The sequence below is a fragment of the Nerophis lumbriciformis genome, linkage group LG06 (genome assembly GCF_033978685.3).
Source record: "Nerophis lumbriciformis linkage group LG06, RoL_Nlum_v2.1, whole genome shotgun sequence".
Lineage (NCBI taxonomy): Eukaryota > Metazoa > Chordata > Actinopteri > Syngnathiformes > Syngnathidae > Nerophis > Nerophis lumbriciformis.
The window spans coordinates 41,347,699-41,368,321 of NC_084553.2; the positions used below are offsets into that span (position 1 = coordinate 41,347,699).

General features: G+C 40.9%; 1 protein-coding gene across 1 annotated transcript in view; it reads left to right on the plus strand.

Annotated features, from left to right (window-relative positions):
- The first annotated feature begins 1,255 nt into the window (after positions 1-1,255).
- Positions 1,256-20,623, plus strand: part of kif26ba (kinesin family member 26Ba) — a 168,754-nt gene continuing 149,386 nt past the window's right edge. Inside the window, exons 1-2 of the mRNA XM_061964360.2 lie at positions 1,256-1,480; positions 5,799-6,191. Of these exons, the coding sequence (XP_061820344.2) occupies positions 1,421-1,480; positions 5,799-6,191 (453 nt within the window). The 5' untranslated portion in view covers positions 1,256-1,420. The remainder of the gene's footprint in view (positions 1,481-5,798; positions 6,192-20,623) is intronic.

Here is a 20,623-nt window from a genome sequence, read left to right on the forward strand (position 1 = left end):
TTTACAGTTTATTTAAATAGAGGACAACACTATATGAGGAATATAATATATTTTTAAAATCAAATAACCACAAATGGCATGAAATAACTTTTTAATCATGAGATAAGCGGTAGGAAATGGATGGATGGATGAAATATAATCATTTTTTTAATTATTTATTTTATATTACGCTTATGTACTTATTTCCACGATTTAAACAGTTTAGACAGTTTCACATTTTTTCATAATATGGAAATCAAATCCTCTTTATAGGTATTCTGGCTAAAACTATGGTGGTCTGGAAGTGCAAAACATTTTTACAATTTAAGAAACAAATTAAAATGACAGAAAACGAATTAACATAAGACAAAACGACTTACAATTTCAGAATACACGTTAACAAAAGGCGAAACAATTTCTGAAACGAAATGAACAAACGATAAAACAATTTACAATTTCAGAAAACACATTATTACACCGTCTTGTTCATTTGGTTTGTAAAATTTTTATATCTTTCATGAAATGTAAAAGAGACCGGAAAAGGCCACCGGAAAAAAACAAAAAAATAATTGTATATGATCCATCCATCCATTTCCTACCGCTTGTCCCTCTCGGGGTCGCTGGAGCCTATCCCAGCTGCACTCGGGCGGTAGGCGGGGTACACCCTGGACAAGTCGCCACCTCATCGCAGGGCCAACACAGATAGACAGACGACATTCACAATCACATTAACACATTTGTTAACTGTAAATTGTAAAAACAAAAGGCCTTGCTGGGAACAGTAACATTTGGCCAACAGCAGAGGGCAGTAGTACACTGTAACTAATACTCTCTAAAACGTTTTGATGCAGGTGCAAACCTGTTTTCCATTTTGATCGCAATTTTAAATCATATACCGCTGATACGGTGTTCACTTTAAATTAAATATAAAGCAAATTTACATTATACGCACAACTTCAAATGTATACGTTGTATACGTTATTTTTAATATGAGACTCTGCTCTCCTAAAGGTCAACAAACACACCATATAAGCAAAGAAATTACCTTATCATGCATACTAGGTGTACATTTTCAAGTATTAAACAGCAAAAGTCACTTATGAGAATGTCGTGTATACCGTGGGTATGGAGAACCACTGTGACCACGCCCACACACTGATGTGGACCCGCCCCCCATCCAGATGTGCTGCCCACCGGCGTCTAGTCAGTGATCGTCCGCCGTCTGCAGAGCGTGGAGCTCCGGATAGTCACTCAACAGGAGACGAGAGACAAGACAACATTTACTCGGTTCAGCAAACATAACAGGGTTTGCTTTGCTCGCACCTGGAAGTACCTGATGCACCAATGATGGAGGAGCAATTGAAAAATTCACCTTTTTGGATGTGAAGACATATCAGCAGAGATCTGCCTCCTCATCCTCTTTCCTGTGCTCACCTTCAACATGACTTCACTATCGGGGTCCAAGGAGAGATCTGTGGCCGGCCGGGGCAGGAAATACACAGTAAGAGACAGACAAACCTCACTTTATTGATTATTGATCAGCAATGATTGTATTGATCCAGTACATCTACCTGCAAGACATCTTTTTATTCATGAAAAAGAATGTACATTTTCAACTTACCAAAGCGGTGGCTGTTATTAGAAAATGTGAAGTTGTTGGAAATGTTGGCGTGTGTCTGTTGGGGGATTTGGTGGTGTTTGAAGTGAAGTGAAGTGAAGTGAATTATATTTATATAGCGCTTTTCTCTAGTGACTCAAAGCGCTTTTACATAGTGAAAACCCAATATCTAAGTTACATTTAAACCAGTGTGGGTGGCACTGGGAGCAGGTGGGTAAATATCTTGGTAAAATGAGAAATGAACTATTTGGAGACATTCATTTTCTTCAAGCCAAACAGGACATAAAACTCCTTAAGTTTGTGAAGGGCATACCATTTTTTTTAGATTTTTTTCCCCCTTTTTTGCTCAAATTTCTTAACAAACTTCAGTCCGAAACACAAATATCAAACATAAAAAGTGTTTTTTAAATTTTATTATTTACTCTTTTGATCAGATAATTTAGCTTAGTCAAAATAATGTTAGGCAAATGTATACTAATTTAAAACTTTGGCATTATTATTATTATGGCTGCAATTGATTGAGAGTTTTGAGGAAATTTAGTAAAATAAAATATGAACTCCAAATGGGGCAGCACGGTGATACAGGGGTTAGTGCGTGTGCCTCACAATACGAAGGTCCTGGGTTCGATTCTGGGCTCGGGATCTTTCTGTGTGGAGTTTGCATGTGCTCCCTGTGACTGTGTGGGTTCCCTCCGGGTACTCCGGCTTCCTCCCACCTCCAAAGACATGCACCTGGGGATTGGTTGATTGGCAACACTAAATTGGCCCTGGTGTGTGAATGTGAGTGTGAATGTTGTCTGTCTATCTGTGTTGGCCCTGCGATGAGGTGGCGACTTGTCCAGGGTGTACCCCGCCTTCCACCTGAGGGCAGCTGGGATAGGCTCCAGCACACCCGCGACCCCGAACGGGACAAGCGGTAGAAAATGGATGGGATGGATGGAACTCCAAATGTTTTTATGCCCTTTGAACAATTAAGGATTTGTATGTCCTGTTTGGTTAAGTGGGTATAGCTGCTAGTGTATTATATCGTACACCTTTGAAATAATTGGACATTAAAATGTATACATTTTACACAAAAAACCCTCTTGGGGAAAATTATGTTGGAGTAACACAACATAAATGATGGCTAAAATACAACACCAATTTACCAAAAGGACAAACAAGTCAGCCTTTGTCCCATGAGGGACAAGAGGAACCCCAGATTGAGTTTGACAGTTGTCAGTCTGCCTATACAATACTGTAAAGCAGCGGATTTCATTTTTTCCCTGTATCAATTAAGGAAAAAAATTGTCTCTCCAAGTAAATCAACATTAAAATACAGTAGCGTAGTAGGTCTAAGTAAAAATTAAAACAAGGCATGGGGTTTTATTTATCAAGTATATTTAATATATTTGGCCACTGTGACATTACACACAGTTTGAACAGTAACACTGTGTTTGAATATAAGAAAATAAAACACTGTACTTTATTCAAGTAATTCTTTGGCGTACCACTAGATGGAGCCGGCGTACCACTAGTGGTACACATACCACAGTTTGAGAATAACTGCCATAAAGCATATGCCTGTACTTTTAGAACCACATAATACAAATAATACCAGTATTAATGCCATAATTGCACCAATGCTGTACTGTACTGTTAAATGTCTCCCAAATGACAGAAAGTGACTCCCACTGTGCCCGTGCTGCTTTGTAATATCACTTTTTTGTCCTGAATGCAAAAGTGACTTTTTAATCAGGTTCTAACAGTAAAACATGTCCCTTGGGCCTGTTTTTATGAGCACCAAACCTAGTAAAAACTATCACTTCCCTCACTTGTTGGCTCCACTTTTAGCGAGAAAGGAGGCTCAAAAGGTCATTTTTGTTCGTCATGAAGGAACGCCTCCTTCCTCCGCTTTTCAAAAGATAGGCTTCACTACGCATTAAGTTGTTGTATGTGTTACATGGCATCTATTAAGTTGTACAATGTATAGATGTAAAAAGTGCATCAAGTATCATCAAGAGTAGCTTTTAGCCAAGACACTTGAGATAGATTATTGTAGGACCTAGCTGAAACCTATTTACAATTGTTGAAAAATAAAATAAATACATTTATGACCTTTTAATCCCCACTGAGAAGTAGGCAGCTATCATGTATACTTACTAATAATAACACTGCTAATGTTAATTACACAACCCTATCTCTGTCTTTGGAGAATATTGTAATATCAGCATTCCTGTGTCACTGCTGCTAAGTTATTATAACCCCTAACGAGAGATTTCAGGAGCCGCTTGGCCACCACATCAATGACTCGACTGGATTTACCCCAACTCTTTGTGGCCTATTTGATGTTTCTGTAAGAAGTGGCGTATACTCGGAGTTTAGGATTAATAATAACACGTCAACACGTAGGATCTTGCGTCTTGACGCCCATGACTGACTGAAGATGTTTGATTCTATCAATCCAAAAGTGTGGGGGGTGGGGGTTCTGGTTTTTGTACAGTTTGAAGATTTTTTTATACCATTGTAGTTTATATTTTAAAAACGTCATAAATGTTATTAAATTAGTATCACTGTGAAAGTAATAAGATTGCTGGACTCAAACCAACACAGACATCACAAGCTCACTTTTAAAGGGGAACCACACTTTTTGGGGGAATTCTGCCCATCATTCACAATCCTTATGTAACAGAAGAACACATGTTTTTTTTAATGCATTCTAAAAAGTAAATAATAGTGATCAAAAGTCAGTTTACAATGAAGCCTAGGGGGGCTGCTCTATTCTGCCTATAACATCCTTAAACAACATCCAAACACCTTCATTAAGGTTTATATACATGATGGAAGTATATATGTAATGTAATAACGGACCCATTTATAATAACATTTAGTATTTATATATTTTGCTAAATAAACATTTGCTTTTTTTAATCACACACACACACACACACACACACACACACACACACACACACACACACACACACACACACACACACACACACACACACACACTTATACTGTATATACACACGTACACCCACACACATATTTATATTTACACATACACCCACACACACACTTATATATACACACGTATACCCACACGCACACTCACTGCAGACTTTATTAGAGCCAACAAACATCCCTTGCTGTACAATGTCTGCTGTCATTAGGATGCCGACTGACAGATTCTTGTTATATTCCCATTAAGATGAAAAATGACTCATAATCCTCGCAAAGTCTAAAGTCTAAACTGGCTGTCAAGGTGTACCAACTTGTTGGAGTACGTCCTCACCCTTCTACTATCCATTTTATAAAGGTTTATTTATGAGTTAGAATGCATAAAATAATACATCTGTTGTCAAGTCTTTCAAAATGATTGCGAACGATAGGCAACATTCCCCAAAAAGTGCAGTTCCCCTTTCAGCATTTACACATAGCACCAGCATTTTGGAACAAGGAGAGGTGATAGAATAAAGGTAAACATATAATACATCTACACATAGCAGCATAGGAGAAAGTTATGTATGTACAAGTTTCAATTTTTTGCAGGTAATTGCACATAACTGTGGTGTGTTCAAGAACCATTGATTAAAGTTAGAAACAGAAGCATTACTCTTTTTTATAGATTGATGGAGACTTAACCCCCATCTTAATAACATGATAACCTTACAATAATGATAATTATAATGATGTATTATTATGACTGGTATTATTCACTGATAATGATGTATCACATAATCTCTATTTTACACTTTAAAGGAAAACTTGACCGATGTATAATTATATTTAAAACAATAATGACCATAATAATAATGATCATTCAAATTCATATTCTAGACAATGTTATATTCAATCAATCATCAATCAAAGTTTACTTATACAGCCCTTAATCACAAATGTCTCAAAGGGCTGCACAAACCACAACTACATCATTGTCTTAGATCCCATATTGAATTTGTTGGCTTTTTAAAAAACTAACTTGTTTTCTGGAACAAAACAAAATAATTTAGGGGGTTTATCTAGATATGCGTTAGATATGTCTAGTGTTTTAAAAAGCTGGTTTCAACCAAATCCATGCAATAATGTGTTTTGTATTGCATGTAAACATACCAAGTGTATGTGTATGGGGCGGCAATGCCGGGTTGAGGGTGGGATGGGGGACCAGAATACGATGTAGCAATTTTCAAACTCTCTCCTTTTCTTATATGTCCCACAGATGCCTGACACATCCCCTACTAAATCGGCCTCTTTTTTCCCTGACACTTGGTACCGTAAGACGTATGATGAAACTACCCGGTCCAGCTCCCGTCCCGCCCCAGAGGGTGCTGGCTCTATGCCCAGCTCCACGGGCACACCATCTCCTGGCTCGGGGATTTCCTCACCGGGATCCCTCTCTGGATCACCGGGGACCATCTCGCCGGGGATTTGCACCGGCTCTCCCGGGTCTCTCGGCGGTTCCCCGGGTTTCGGGACGGGCTCCCCGGCCTCAGGCAGCGGAAGTTCTCCTGGGAGTGAAAGAGGGATTTGGTGTGAGAACTGCAACACAAGGCTGAAGGAGCTGAAAAGACAAGCGCTAAAGCTTCTAATCCCAGGACCTTACTCCAGCAAGGTATGTACTGTATGTTGTTCAGCTCTCTAAAAATAACTTGCTTTTGACATTCGGATATTTATTAATTTGCTTACCCATGACAGATTAGATCCTTTCATTATTGTCTTCCCTTAGGTGTTGCAATCTAATCGAGGTTATTGTTGTCATAAATCACAAGGGTGTGCTCATTTGTCCAACGCCCACTGACCATCTGTGCTAAGGAGAAGTTGCGTGGACTAATGTTGACTTTTGAACTATAATTATTGATATTATTATGGGGGGATTCTGCATAAATGTCCCCACATTATCTCATTGATCATATCACCTACTTGAAATCGATTAGCTGCTTATATTGCTTCTTACTTCTTGTGGGAATTGACATGATCAATGGACTACTTAAAATCACGGAGCACTTAGAGCAAATATTAATCTTCATGGATTTCCTTCCTTTTTCCATTTTATTTGGCAGGCAATTTATTTTATTTTTTTCTTCCTATCCATGCAATCAATTTGAAATCCATCAGTACAGTGACTCTCAATAGGGACATCATGAGGGCTGGGACTTGATTGATGATAAAGAATTGAGTCATACGCTGCACACATTGATCACCATGTCTGCAGATCATTTTTTACACTGTTAACTTCCTCATGAATTGTTCCTGTTGTAGAACATTTCTCATGACCTAGAATGAAAACAATTAATGAGATATACCACACACGTGGTGTTTAAGTCTACAGAATTGTGTCTACAAGATTACATCTTGTGCTCAGTTTCTTCAATAGATTATAGGAATAATCACAACCAATTTACCAATTCATTGTTTTTTAAAAATTTGATCCAATTGTTGAATAAGAGTATCTCTGAATGGTCTGATCCGCTGTCTTCATGTCAAAATAGAATACAAGTACGATACCAAAGGAGTAATCTACAGTAGTATACTGCTCGCAAAGCAGTAGAGATTAGGGATGTTCCGACCAGGGTTTCATGCTGCTGATTCCGATCATCCACTAGTGAGATCGGCCGATACCAATACCGATACCAATCACATGCATTAAAGGCGCTGTTTGCAACATTTAAACGGATACCTACAGGGCGCTAACTTTCCAATTTTACACAGTACATCCCACCCTCTCAAGGTTGCTTGTACGTAATAACGTAATTACGTACATACGTAACACATGCACGAGCATTAGCTTTAGGTGTTGTTAGCTAATAATAGCAATGTGGAAAATATAAATGCCATATCAGCCAGAGGGGATCTACGTTTGTGATCTGCATTAAAAGGCGTTAATCAGTAATGGCGATGACATTTTTTCTTATGAAAATCGGCCGATAGCTTTGCATTCAAATGTCAGGTGACACAAAGGCAGACACAAAACATAATATAACAATATATTTAATATCCACTGAGAAACACAAGTAAAGACTACAAATAGACAGTACTGTATTTTTCAGACTATATGCCCCACCAAATTATAAGGCACGCTGCCGATTCAGCTCTATTTTCATACAAAGAGTGCACCGGATTATAGGGCGCATTAAAGTGGTCATATTATGATTTGTTCTACATTTAAAACACTTCCTTGTGGTCTACATGACATGTAAGGGTGGTTCTTTGGTCATAATGTTGCATAGATTCTGTTTTTCAGAACGTCTCTTCAGAATGCGGTTTTGTTTTTAGCGCTTCCATAGCGAATCTACTGACAGATATAAGTTAGAACTGCACGCTACTTTATATTAGAAATGGCAACAGGGGAGGATGAATGCCCCACAACAAGAGGATAGAGAAAAAATAGCTTATTGACTACGGCGCAGAACACAATGGCGGACGCACACCAATTTTCGGGGCTTATGCAGATCCCAAATACACATCAGCAGGTACCAAAAGGTAAGAAAAGTTGATTTTGCATAATATTGCGAAACAAAACGCCAGATAATAAGTCTCCTAATAGGTAACATTTTATGGTCCTTATATACACACACACACATCATAAAAATACCCGTATGTTGAAGCACAGTATGTCTGACTACGGTAGCCGAAATGCTCAAGTGTTGCGGCTTCGTAGCTTACCAAGTTCGTACCAAAATACTTTGACAGATTTTTGAGCAATGTGTGTATTGTTCTATATTCTCAATGAAACATCAAAGTTTTGATGTTGTTTGCTTACGGGTACTTGCTAGCATCATTTATTGAACTCGCGTCAACTTGCAGTCCACACGTATCTCTTAAGTGTGACTGCCATCTACTGGTCACACTTATCATTACACCATCTACCAAATAAAATTGCATTGAGGTCGGTAAGCACAACCAGAATAAATACGTACGTTAGGTGCACCGAGTTGTTAGGCATACTGTCGATTTTTAGGCAAATGAAAGGATTTAATTTGCACCTCATAGTCCGGCATTGGGGAGCCGGGGTTCATTGAGGGACACATGAATGCCAACACGGACTGTGACATTCTGAAACTCAGTCACATGACAGTTTTTCAACATGATACCACACCTTCAACTGGTCAAGAATGTGTGTAACAACCGTGGAAAGTATTCTACCCTGCAAAGTCCCTGGGCAGCTACTACCAACCAGCCACCCAGTTATTCACATTTGTTATGTGCCACTGCATGCCACAGTGTATCAAATCAATTTATTATCACACATGGTGCTCATGCCGTGTGCGTAGAAGGATTCTAGTGGCATAATTTTTGCCTCTAGGTTTTTGCAACTAACTTTTTTTTTTAGTCATGGATACAGCAGAGTCACACATCAGGCTCTGAGCTAATTAGCAGCATCTATTAATGTGCCATTGTGGGAAATATAAAGTATAGACATGGCAAGTGGGAGAGGAAGTACAGTAAATGAGAGGCAGTGGTGCAAACAGTGTGGGATCCCATTAAGACTAGTGTGAACGTGATAGTAGGAAACTGAAACAACGTGAGTTAATGGATACTGTTAATTGAGAGGAAATCAATACATTATTTGAAATGTGTTTTTAACATATTCCTCACCATGGTTACAATAGCACAGTTGTAGTTGGTGGATGCACTTTACGGGGAGTAAATTACACTCACTGTACACTTTATTATGTACACTAATGTGGCTATGAGCATAATATGAGATGTGTAACTATTTCACAAGGATGTCGACTTACAGTATCTAAGTGCAGTGTTTGTTAACCATAGGGCCGGGTCCCATTGTTGGGCCATGAACGACCCCTAGAAGGCCGCCAAAAAATATCTGTTTCTCAGCTGTGGAAAGCAGCGGTACTCAGTTGTATTATACTTTTCCACCACTTGTGGCAGTAACAACAACCGGAAAAAAAACAGAAGAAGTCTGGAGCTAAAGTCATAGAGAAGTTTTTTAAAGGCCTACAGAAATGCGATTTTCTTATTTAAACGGGGATAGCAGGTCCATTCTATGTGTCATACTTGATCATTTCGCGATATTGCCATATTTTTGCTGAAAGGATTTAGTAGAAAACATCGACGATAAAGTTCGCAACTTTTGGTCGCTGATAAAAAAGCCTTGCCTGTACCGGAAGTAGCAGACGAGTAGCGTGACGTCACAGGTTGTGGAGCTCCTCACATCTGCACATTGTTTACAATCATGGCCACCAGCAGCGAGAGCGATTCGGACCGAGAAAGTAACGATTTCCCCATTAATTTGAGCGAGGATGAAAGATTTGTGGATGAAGAAAGTGAGAGTGAAGGACTAGAGGGCAGTGGGAGCGATTCAGATAGAGAAGATGCTGTAAGAGGCGGGTGGGACCTGATATTCAGCTGGGAATGACTAAAACAGTAAATAAACACAAGACATATATATACTCTATTAGCCACAACACAACCAGGCTTATATTTAATATGCCACAAATGAATCCCGCATAACAAACACCTCCCCCCTCCCGTCCATATAACCCGCCAATACAACTCAAACACCTGCACAACACACTCAATCCCACAGCCCAAAGTACCGTTCACCTCCCCAAAGTTCATACAGCACATATATTTCCCCAAAGTCCCCAAAGTCCCCAAAGTTACGTACTTGACATGCACATAGCGGCACGCACGTATGGGAAAGCGATCAAATGTTTAGAAGCCGCAGCTGCATGCGTACTCACGGTACCGCGTCTGCGCATCCAACTCAAAGTCCTCCTGGTAAGAGTCTCTGTTGTCCCAGTTCTCCACAGGCCAATGGTAAAGCTTGACTGTCATCTTCCGGGAATGTAAACAATGACACACCGGCTGTGTTATCCGGCACAACATTCAAGGGGTGCATTCTACGGCGGGGGTGCGTTATCCGGCACAACACCTGCCGCAATACACCGCTTCCCACCTACAGCTTTCTTCTTTGCTGTCTCCATTGTTCATTGAACAAATTGCAAAAGATTCACCAACACAGATGTCCAGAATACTGTGGAATTTTGCGATGAAAACAGACGACTTAATAGCTGGCCACCATGCTGTCCCAAAATGTCCTCTACAATCCGTGACGTCACGCGCAAGCGTCATCATACCGAGACGTTTTCAGCAGGATATTTCGCGCAAAATTTAAAATGGCACTTTAGTAAGCTAATCCGGCCGTATTGGCATGTGTTGCAATGTTAAGATTTCATCATTGATATATAAACTATCAGACTGTGTGGTCGGTAGTAGTGGGTTTCAGTAGGCCTTTAAGTGCAGAAAATATGACTAAAGAGATGAAGCTGTATTTTCATTTGCACTTTAATTGTATTGATAGTTTAGTTAAGAAACATATTCATTAAAACATTTATACATTTTAGTACAGCATAATTGAATGTACATTTATTTTTCCATCAGTTATTTATGAGTCCCTTCTTATGCAGTATATTAGTACTTACTTTTCCAATCAGCCTGACCGAAGCCTAAGGTTTATGTGTTAAATAAATACACATTTTTGTGATTAACAACATATCATTTGACGAGGTTGTAAACTGTAAGTACGTTAGATAAAATAATTTTATATGATAAAAAGCAAGAGTAGAGGTAGAGAAGTTCCGGTTGGATATAGTCGGACTCACCTCGACGCACAGCAAGGGCTCTGGAACCAGTTCTCTCGAGAGGGGCTGGACTCTCTTCCACTCTGGCGTTGCCAGCAGTGAGAGGCGACGGGCTGGGGTGGCAATTCTTGTTGCCCCCCGGCTCAGAGCCTGCATGTTGGAGTTCAACCCGGTGGACGAGAGGGTAGCTTCCCTCCGCCTTCGGGTGGGGGGACGGGTCCTGACTGTTGTTTGCGCTTACGCGCCAAACAGCAGCTCAGAGTACCCACCCTTTTTGGATTCACTCGAGGGAGTACTTGAGAGTGCTCCCCCGGGTGATTCCCTCGTTCTACTGGGGGACTTCAACGCTCATATTGGCAACGACAGTGAAACCTGGAGAGGCGTGATTGGGAAGAATGGCCGCCCGGATCTGAACACAAGTGGTGTTTTGTTATTGGACTTTTGTGCCCGTCACGGATTGTCCATAACGAACACCATGTTCAAGCATAAGGGTGTCCATATGTGCACTTGGCACCAGGACACCCTAGGCCGCAGTTCTATGATCGACTTTGTAGTTGTGTCATCGGATTTGCGGCCTCATGTTTTGGACACTCGGGTGAAGAGAGGGGCGGAGCTTTCTACCGATCACCACCTGGTGGTGAGTTGGCTGCGATGGTGGGGGAGGATGCCGGACAGACCTGGCAGGCCCAAACGCATTGTGAGGGTTTGCTGGGAACGTCTGGCAGAGTCTCCTGTCAGAGAGAGTTTCAATTCCCACCTCCGGAAGAACTTTGAACATGTCACGAGGGAGGTGCTGGACATTGAGTCCGAGTGGACCATGTTCCGCACCTCTATTGTCGAGGCGGCTGATTGGAGCTGTGGCCGCAAGGTAGTTGGTGCCTGTCGTGGCGGTAATCCTAGAACCCGTTGGTGGACACCGGCGGTGAGGGATGCCGTCAAGCTGAAGAAGGAGTCCTATCGGGTTCTTTTGGCTCATGGGACTCCTGAGGCAGCGGACAGGTACCGACAGGCCAAGCGGTGTGCGGCTTCAGCGGTCGCGGAGGCAAAAACTTGGACATGGGAGGAGTTCGGGGAAGCCATGGAAAACGACTTCCGGACGGCTTCGAAGCGATTCTGGACCACCATCCACCGCCTCAGGAAGGGGAAGCAGTGCACTACCAACACCGTGTATGGTGCGGATGGTGTTCTGCTGACCTCGACTGCGGAAGTTGTGGATCGGTGGAGGGAATACTTCGAAGACCTCCTCAATCCCACCAACACGTCTTCCTATGAGGAAGCAGTGCCTGAGGAATCTGTGGTGGGCTCTCCTATTTCTGGGGCTGAGGTTGCTGAGGTAGTTAAAAAGCTCCTCGGTGGCAAGGCCCCGGGGGTGGATGAGATCCGCCCGGAGTTCCTTAAGGCTCTGGATGCTGTAGGGCTGTCTTGGTTGACAAGACTCTGCAGCATCGCGTGGACATCGGGGGCAGTACCTCTGGATTGGCAGACCGGGGTGGTGGTTCCTCTCTTTAAAAAGGGGAACCGGAGGGTGTGTTCTAACTATCGTGGGATCACACTCCTCAGCCTTCCCGGTAAGGTCTATTCAGGTGTACTGGAGAGGAGGCTACGCCGGATAGTCGAACCTCGGATTCAGGAGGAACAGTGTGGTTTTCGTCCTGGTCGTGGAACTGTGGACCAGCTCTATACTCTCGGCAGGGTCCTTGAGGGTGCATGGGAGTTTGCCCAACCAGTCTACATGTGCTTTGTGGACTTGGAGAAGGCATTCGACCGTGTCCCTCGGGAAGTCCTGTGGGGAGTGCTCAGAGAGTATGGGGTTTCGGACTGTCTGATTGTGGCGGTCCGCTCCCTGTATGATCAGTGTCAGAGCTTGGTTCGCATTGCCGGCAGTAAGTCGGACACGTTTCCGGTGAGGGTTGGACTCCGCCAAGGCTGCCCTTTGTCACCGATTCTGTTCATAACTTTTATGGACAGAATTTCTAGGCGCAGTCAAGGCGTTGAGGGGATCCGGTTTGGTGGCTGCAGGATTAGGTCTCTGCTTTTTGCAGATGATTTGGTCCTGATGGCTTCATCTGGCCAGGATCTTCAGCTCTCACTGGATCGGTTCGCAGCTGAGTGTGAAGCGACTGGGATGAGAATCAGCACCTCCAAGTCCGAGTCCATGGTTCTCGCCCGGAAAAGGGTGGAGTGCCATCTCCGGGTTGGGGAGGAGATCTTGCCCCAAGTGGAGGAGTTCAAGTACCTCGGAGTCTTGTTCACGAGTGAGGAAAGAGTGGATCGTGAGATCGACAGGCGGATCGGTGCGGCGTCTTCAGTAATGCGGACGCTGTATCGATCCGTTGTGGTGAAGAAGGAGCTGAGCCGGAAGGCAAAGCTCTCAATTTACCGGTCGATCTACGTTCCCATCCTCACCTATGGTCATGAGCTTTGGGTTATGACCGAAAGGACAAGATCACGGGTACAAGCGGCCGAAATGAGTTTCCTCCGCCGGGTGGCGGGGCTCTCCCTTAGAGATAGGGTGAGAAGCTCTGTCATCCGGGGGGAGCTCAAAGTAAAGCCGCTGCTCCTCCGCATCGAGAGGAGCCAGATGAGGTGGTTCGGGCATCTGGTCAGGATGCCACCCGAGCGCCTCCCTAAGGAGGTGTTTAGGGCATGTCCGACCGGTAGGAGGCCACGAGGAAGACCCAGGACACGTTGGGAAGACTATGTCTCCCGGCTGGCCTGGGAACGCCTCGGGATCCCCCGGGAGGAGCTGGACGAAGTGGCTGGGGAGAGGGAAGTCTGGGCTTCCCTGCTTAGGCTGCTGCCCCCGCGACCCGACCTCGGATAAGCGGAAGAAGATGGATGGATGGATGGATGGAAAAGCAAGAGTAAGATTACTAATTAAGTGTTAATATTTGAGTGGTTCCCGAATCCATCTGTAGTGGAAAAGTTGGGCCTCGAGGTCAAAAAGGTTAAGAACCCCTGTCTTAGTGTACACAAGCTGTTCACTGACTCCTCAATAAGTATTAAAGTATATCCAAATTCTATAGTATTGTTCCATAAGAAGATATCTCTGAAACGTATAAGGATTAATATCTAGTGTAGCACCACAACAAAAGGACTAACCATAGTGTGTGTTTTTGTTTCTGTGGTTTCAAGCCCTTTTTTTTCAAGGCAATTGAATGTTGAAGGTGTTGTGGGTCAGTTAAAAGCAGGATTCACACACTTGGTGAACAAGTGTGACCGGATTATCTTTTACCCTCAATAAAAATGCCAGCTCAGCACAGTGTAGTGTCAAGATGGTGTGTGTGCATTTGTGCGCTCATCTTCTGCGTTTGTTCTGACAGCATGACACTTGAGGGTTTTCCCTACTGGACACTGACACATACATGAACCCCCCATTGTCAGAATAGCATAAACCTCCTTGTCGACCTGTGTCTAATTCATACATGGATTTATCACACACACACACACACACACACACACACACACACACACACACACACACACACACACACACACACACACACACACACACACACACACACACACACACACACACACACACACGCGCGCGCGCACAGGACTGTTAATAACATGCTAATGATGACCTTCAACTGCTGAATATTGTGCATTTGGAATGTCTGCAGAAAATTGGCGTACGTGTGTCTGTATGATGATTTGCGCACGTGAGTACAAAAAAACCACACAGGTGTCTCTGTGGGGTGACAGAACCCTACTAGTATTGTGGTAAAAAGTAAGGTGGAAGCAAGAGATGGAGCTGTTCCTTTCAAAGAGCCGTTCGAAATTCAATTATTTTTTCCAATCATTTTGGAACTTGCAAGCGTACTTCTTCTTACTCGACGTCGCCATGTCTCTTCTTCGTTCTTCTGCTTCGTCTCTGTTATGTTTTTGGACATTACTACTTGCCGTAGTTTTTGAAGCAATCCGGATGATTTATTGATCTAAAAAAAGCATTTGACACAATTAACCACAATATATTAATCAATAAAATGGAAAAGTATGGATTTAGGGGAGTTGTACTAGATTGGCTTAAAAGTTACTTAAATAAGAGACAACAGTTTGTGAAGTTGGGGGATTGCTGTTCATCGTGTTTGGATATTGCTTGTGGTGTCCCCCACAAAACTGTTCATCCTATATATCAATGATATATGTAAAGTGTCTACATTATTGAAATTAGTGTTATTTGCTGATGACACTGATATTTTTTGTTCAGGGGATGACTTAAATCAATTGCAAGAAGTCATTATGGAAGAAACGAGTAAACTAAAAACTTGGTTTGACTACAATAAATTGTCATTAAACCTGACTAAGACTAAGTTAATGCTGTTTGGAAAGAGGACACGTGAAACAAGGGTGCAGATACAAATAGATGGGGTGGATATTGAAAGGGTTTTTGAAATAAAATTCCTTGGAGTTACAATTGACGATGAAATTAACTGGAAATCACATATAAAACATGTACAATCTAAGCTGTCAAGAAGCATCTCAGTAATAAATAAAGCAAAGCAGGTTCTGGATCACAAATCACTCCACATTCTTTACTGTTCATTAGTTTTACCATACTTAACCTACTGTGTGGAAGTCTGGGGGAATAATTATAAAAGTTCATTAAATTCAATAACTACACTTCAGAAAAGAGCTGTACGCATCATCAACAAGGTTGGATACCTGGACCATACTCACTCACTATTCTTACAGTCAAAAATATTAAAATTGAATGATATTATTTTGTATCAAACTGCACAAATAATGTATAAAGCCAAAATAAATAAACTCCCAGGAAGCATTCAAAAATTGTTCAGCACACGAGAGGGCGGTTATAATTTAAGGGGGAATTTAAATTTCAAAATGCTTAGTCATAGAACGACCATTAAAAGTTTTTGTATTTCAATTTGTGGAGTGAAATTATGGAATGGTTTGAATGTGGAGTTAAAGCAATGTCCAAACATAAACCAGTTTAAAAAGAAGTATAGGTACATGGTATTCCAGAGGTACAGAGATGAAGAAGGGCTTTGATATTGGCTTGTTTATGTTACAGAAGAGTGTGGGGCTGCCCATTGAGGCAATGGTGTTGCTGTGGTGGCATGATACCATTTCCATGATCACTAGTGGTAATGGTGTGGCTATGTATGTGTGTAGTGTGCATATGTATGTATATATTTATAATTTATGTATATACAAGTTCATTAAGTTTGTACATTGAGTGAACAGGTAGTTCTAGCTCAGAGTAATTTATGATTTAAAGAAAAGGGGTGGGATTAAATAAGTGTAAACTTCTTCTCACTCCTTTTCAAATATGTAAAAAAAAAAAAAGAAAAAGAAAGTCCAATGCTCATTTGTTTTTGTTTTTTCTTTTCCATTGTTTTCATTTTGTTATAATGTCTGTTAAGGCTATAGTACTGTATTGGATCAGGTTTGCTCTTGTTTTTATGCATATTTGAAATAAAAATATATCAATCAATCAATCAATGTTGTGTGTCAGTGTATGGAATAAACACACGCTGAGAAATAGCTCCGTGCCTTCCTACTTTATGGGTTATAGATAAACCTATGGATAACGGACACATATATAATAGTCTCCTTTTCAGGTGAGAGAGGACGCTAAAGGCAGTGCCTTTAAGGCACGCCCCCAATATTGTTGTCAGGGTGGAAATCAGGAGAAATTCGGGAGAATGGTTGCCCCGGGAGATTTTCGGGAGGGGCACTGAAATTCGGGAGTCTCCCGGGAAAATCGGGAGGGTTGGCAAGTATGCCAATTCATACTGTGTTTGTGGAAAATATTTTAAAATGTTGATTTTATTTGGCTTGTTTTTTCATTGTAAGGAGTGCCTTATCTTTATGCTTTATGCAGTGAGATCACTGTTTTGAGTTTTTCCTTACCTATAAAAAAACATTTTTGGCACAATAAAAACAACACACACTACAGATAGGTGCAAAATAACTTGGTGTAAAAAAAAAAAGAGCTTTTTAACAATAGAGACAAAATATAGCCGAAACATAATACATGAATGCAATGTGTACACAAAATATTAATATTAATTAAAACATTTTATAAATGTGAGTACACAATTGCACTACTCCTCTGTAAATGTAAATAACATGTATTTAAATGTTGCAACCATTTTTTTGACTTTGTCTCATTTTGTGTTTTGTTTTCTAGTCCAGTTAGGTGGCTATCAAAGCAGCATGGGCCATTTACATCTAAAAACAGCTCACAGAAGCAACTGCAAATTAATCATTTTTGTGTAATAAACGAACCGTTCAAGACTCGACTCACGAACGTCACATGTCTAGTAGAAACGTTCTCACATTCAAAGCAGTAAGACCCTAGTGTCACACACAATTAAAAAGTTATTCAAATGAAATTAAGGCAGAGTGCAATATTGGGTTTACATTTTACTATTAAAATGGGCTATGTTATTTCCATGATGTGTGACGGATACAAATGTAAAAAAAACATGTAACGCACTTAAGGGTAGCTAAATCACCATTGTAGTAATAATCTCGCCACACCTAGTGTGTGTGTGACAATCATTGGTACTTTAACTTTAACTTTAACTTTTAGTACACTTTTGTCATAAAAGTTATAATTGTTTTATATTACATTTTATTGGCTTATTCTGATACATGGATGGCCAATAAGAATACTGTAGTCTCCAGTGGTTCTACTAGCAAAAGTTTTCAACCACTATTGTTGTTTTATCAAGACTTTCAGACCATATATAACTAGAATGTCACTTTTCCACTAAGGCTGCATTTTTAACATAAACAACAACAACAAACAAAGATTATGGAGTGTGTTGTGCTGTTGGCGCATCCCTTTGTTAGTTAGCAGTCTACTTCCTGGTTCATGAAGGATGCTGATAGTTGTGAGGGATGGACTGTTGCTTTGATGACAAAATAAGTAATATTCAAATTATGATTGAGCCCCTTCTTCTCGCTCCTCAACAATATTTATTTGCTTTTTTATTAATCCATAAGCCACACATTTACAAATTTTGGTGGAAATTGTATTTGTTTTGATGTACTAGTGTAAACTTTCTTATTATGTCCTGCATTTACCGTATTTCTCCTATATAACTGTACTTTATAAAAGTACTCAAAACAATACAATTAGTGGTGGCATAAGAGTTTTGCACAGTACTTTACAGTTAAAAAGCTTTTATGATGGCACCAGTTTGACTCTGTGCCAGCTTAAAAGACCATTTTTCTCTAAGGGAAAATATGTTTTTAAATCGGACTAATATAAGATTGACAAGTGCTTGACTTTGGCACTTTTACAATAGTAGAGTTTGCATCAGCAGACAGGGGTCCTAATCTACAAATATTTAAATTCCACGTGCTAAACAGCGTGTGCAAACAATAACATTGCATGTACTGTTAGTGGGCGTGTAGTGTGTGAGATACTGAGACTGTGTGTGCAATTGAGAAGTGGTGCAGACCGCCTTATTTAAATGTGTTTTTTGTGTCTACTATGCGGGGCTTTCACCGCAGAGACCCTCTCATTTAATGCACATTCATGTTCTCCTTCCTACCTGTCACGTTTTGCTATGTTTTCAAACATGCAGCAGACATGCACCCCTTTTTATGGGCGTTTTAGAAGCAGTCCATCTACAATGTAAAACACTTTTTCTTTGCTCATGGGAGAGGCTGCGGCCATAACTGCAAATGTGAAGAAGAATATGCAAGAAAATGCATATTGCGAGAAGTTCTTTTCACATAGGAATATATCTTCTATATCAGTGGTCCCCAACCTTTTTGGAACTGCGCACCGGTCAACGCTTGAAAATTTGTCCCACGGACCGGGCGGGATTTTTTAACTTTTTTTTTTTATCATAAAAAATACAATCATGTGTGCTTACGGACTGTATCCCTGCAGACTGTATTGATCTATATTGATATATAATGTAGGAACCAGAAATATTAATAACAGAAAGAAACAACCCTTTTGTGCGAATGAGTGGGAATGAGTGTAAATGGGGGAGAGAGGTTTTTTGGGTTGGTGCACTAATTGTAAGTGTATCTTGTGTTTTTTATGTTGATTTAATAAAAAAAAAAAAAAAATAATATATATATATATGTTTTTTTTAATTGAATTTTTTTTTAATTTATTGTGCGGCCCGGTACCAATCGATCCACGGCCCGGTGCTTGGGGACCACTGTTCTATATGAAAAAATGGACGTCATTAAAATAAACACCAGCAGACACAAAAACGCACCAATTGAATTGATTTAATCAGCCCCGTTTTAGTCATCCAACAGCTTTAAAATTATAAAATGATATTGGTGATCTGCGATGAGGTGGCGACTTGTCCAGGGTGTACCCCGCCTTCCGCCCGATTGTAGCTGAGATAGGCTCCAGCACCCCCCGCGACCCCAAAGGGAATAAGCGGTAGAAAATGGATGGATGGATGGATATTGGTGATTAGACAATATGTCTGATATTTTCATTTTTGAAAGTCCATACATGTTGACAAGCATACGCATCATGGAGTTGCAGCGGAATCGTCTCCTTTCTCATTGCCGTGTGTGTTACTATGTAGTTTGCACATACTTTACAAACAGGCAAATTAGCACCCAAATTTGAGTTTTAATTAATCACACTGCGTGTGCAGAATAAATATATTTGCATCTCCTTCCAGTGCTATGGCCGTTCTGATAATCAGCATTTATTTAGCATATTCATGAAGACAGACACTCTAAATGGATTGTGTTCCCTATTCTGCTCACTAAAGAGACACAATCCTCTGTGCCCACGTTAAGTAAATCAGCTTTGCGTGTGCTATCAAGTTTGCACGTTTTAGTACATGCAAACCTTTATAGTAGATTAGGCCCATAAAGTGCTATGTTCAGTACTATAATACATTGTGGGGGGAGGGATTAAATTAAACAGTGTGTGTTTTCACTTTTTAGAGGCATGAAAATGCTCAACGCTTGTGACCGCAGGACTCTGAGGAGCATCTGGCAGAACAGCTGTGCTCATGTCCATGTGCGTCTACTGGTGTGTGTCTGTCTAAATGTGTGTGTTTATTCACTCCTCATCTCCACACTCCAGTCATCATAAAAACTCATCTGGGTTTGCGGTTGATGGAGTCGAGTTCAGGAAACCGGGTTGCTGTTTGTATGTTTTAAAAGTACACTATCTGTTGCAGATCTTTTAAAAGTCAAAATAATCTGTAGTTTATAGAGGGCAACATATAATATACGCTTCCACTTCTGGACAGAAAACCAGAACCATAATAGGCCATGTTTGTGAATATGTTTACTACTTCACTGATTACATTGTAGTGACTAGAATTTTTTCAAATGAAAATATATTCAATTACACTTGCAGATGAGAGGTGTTTTAACACTTCATGCACAGTTACTAGTGGAGATAAGCATAATAATCAATTACTGTCGTTGATTCGTTGAAGATTTAGAAGTCTGTCAGTTTTGT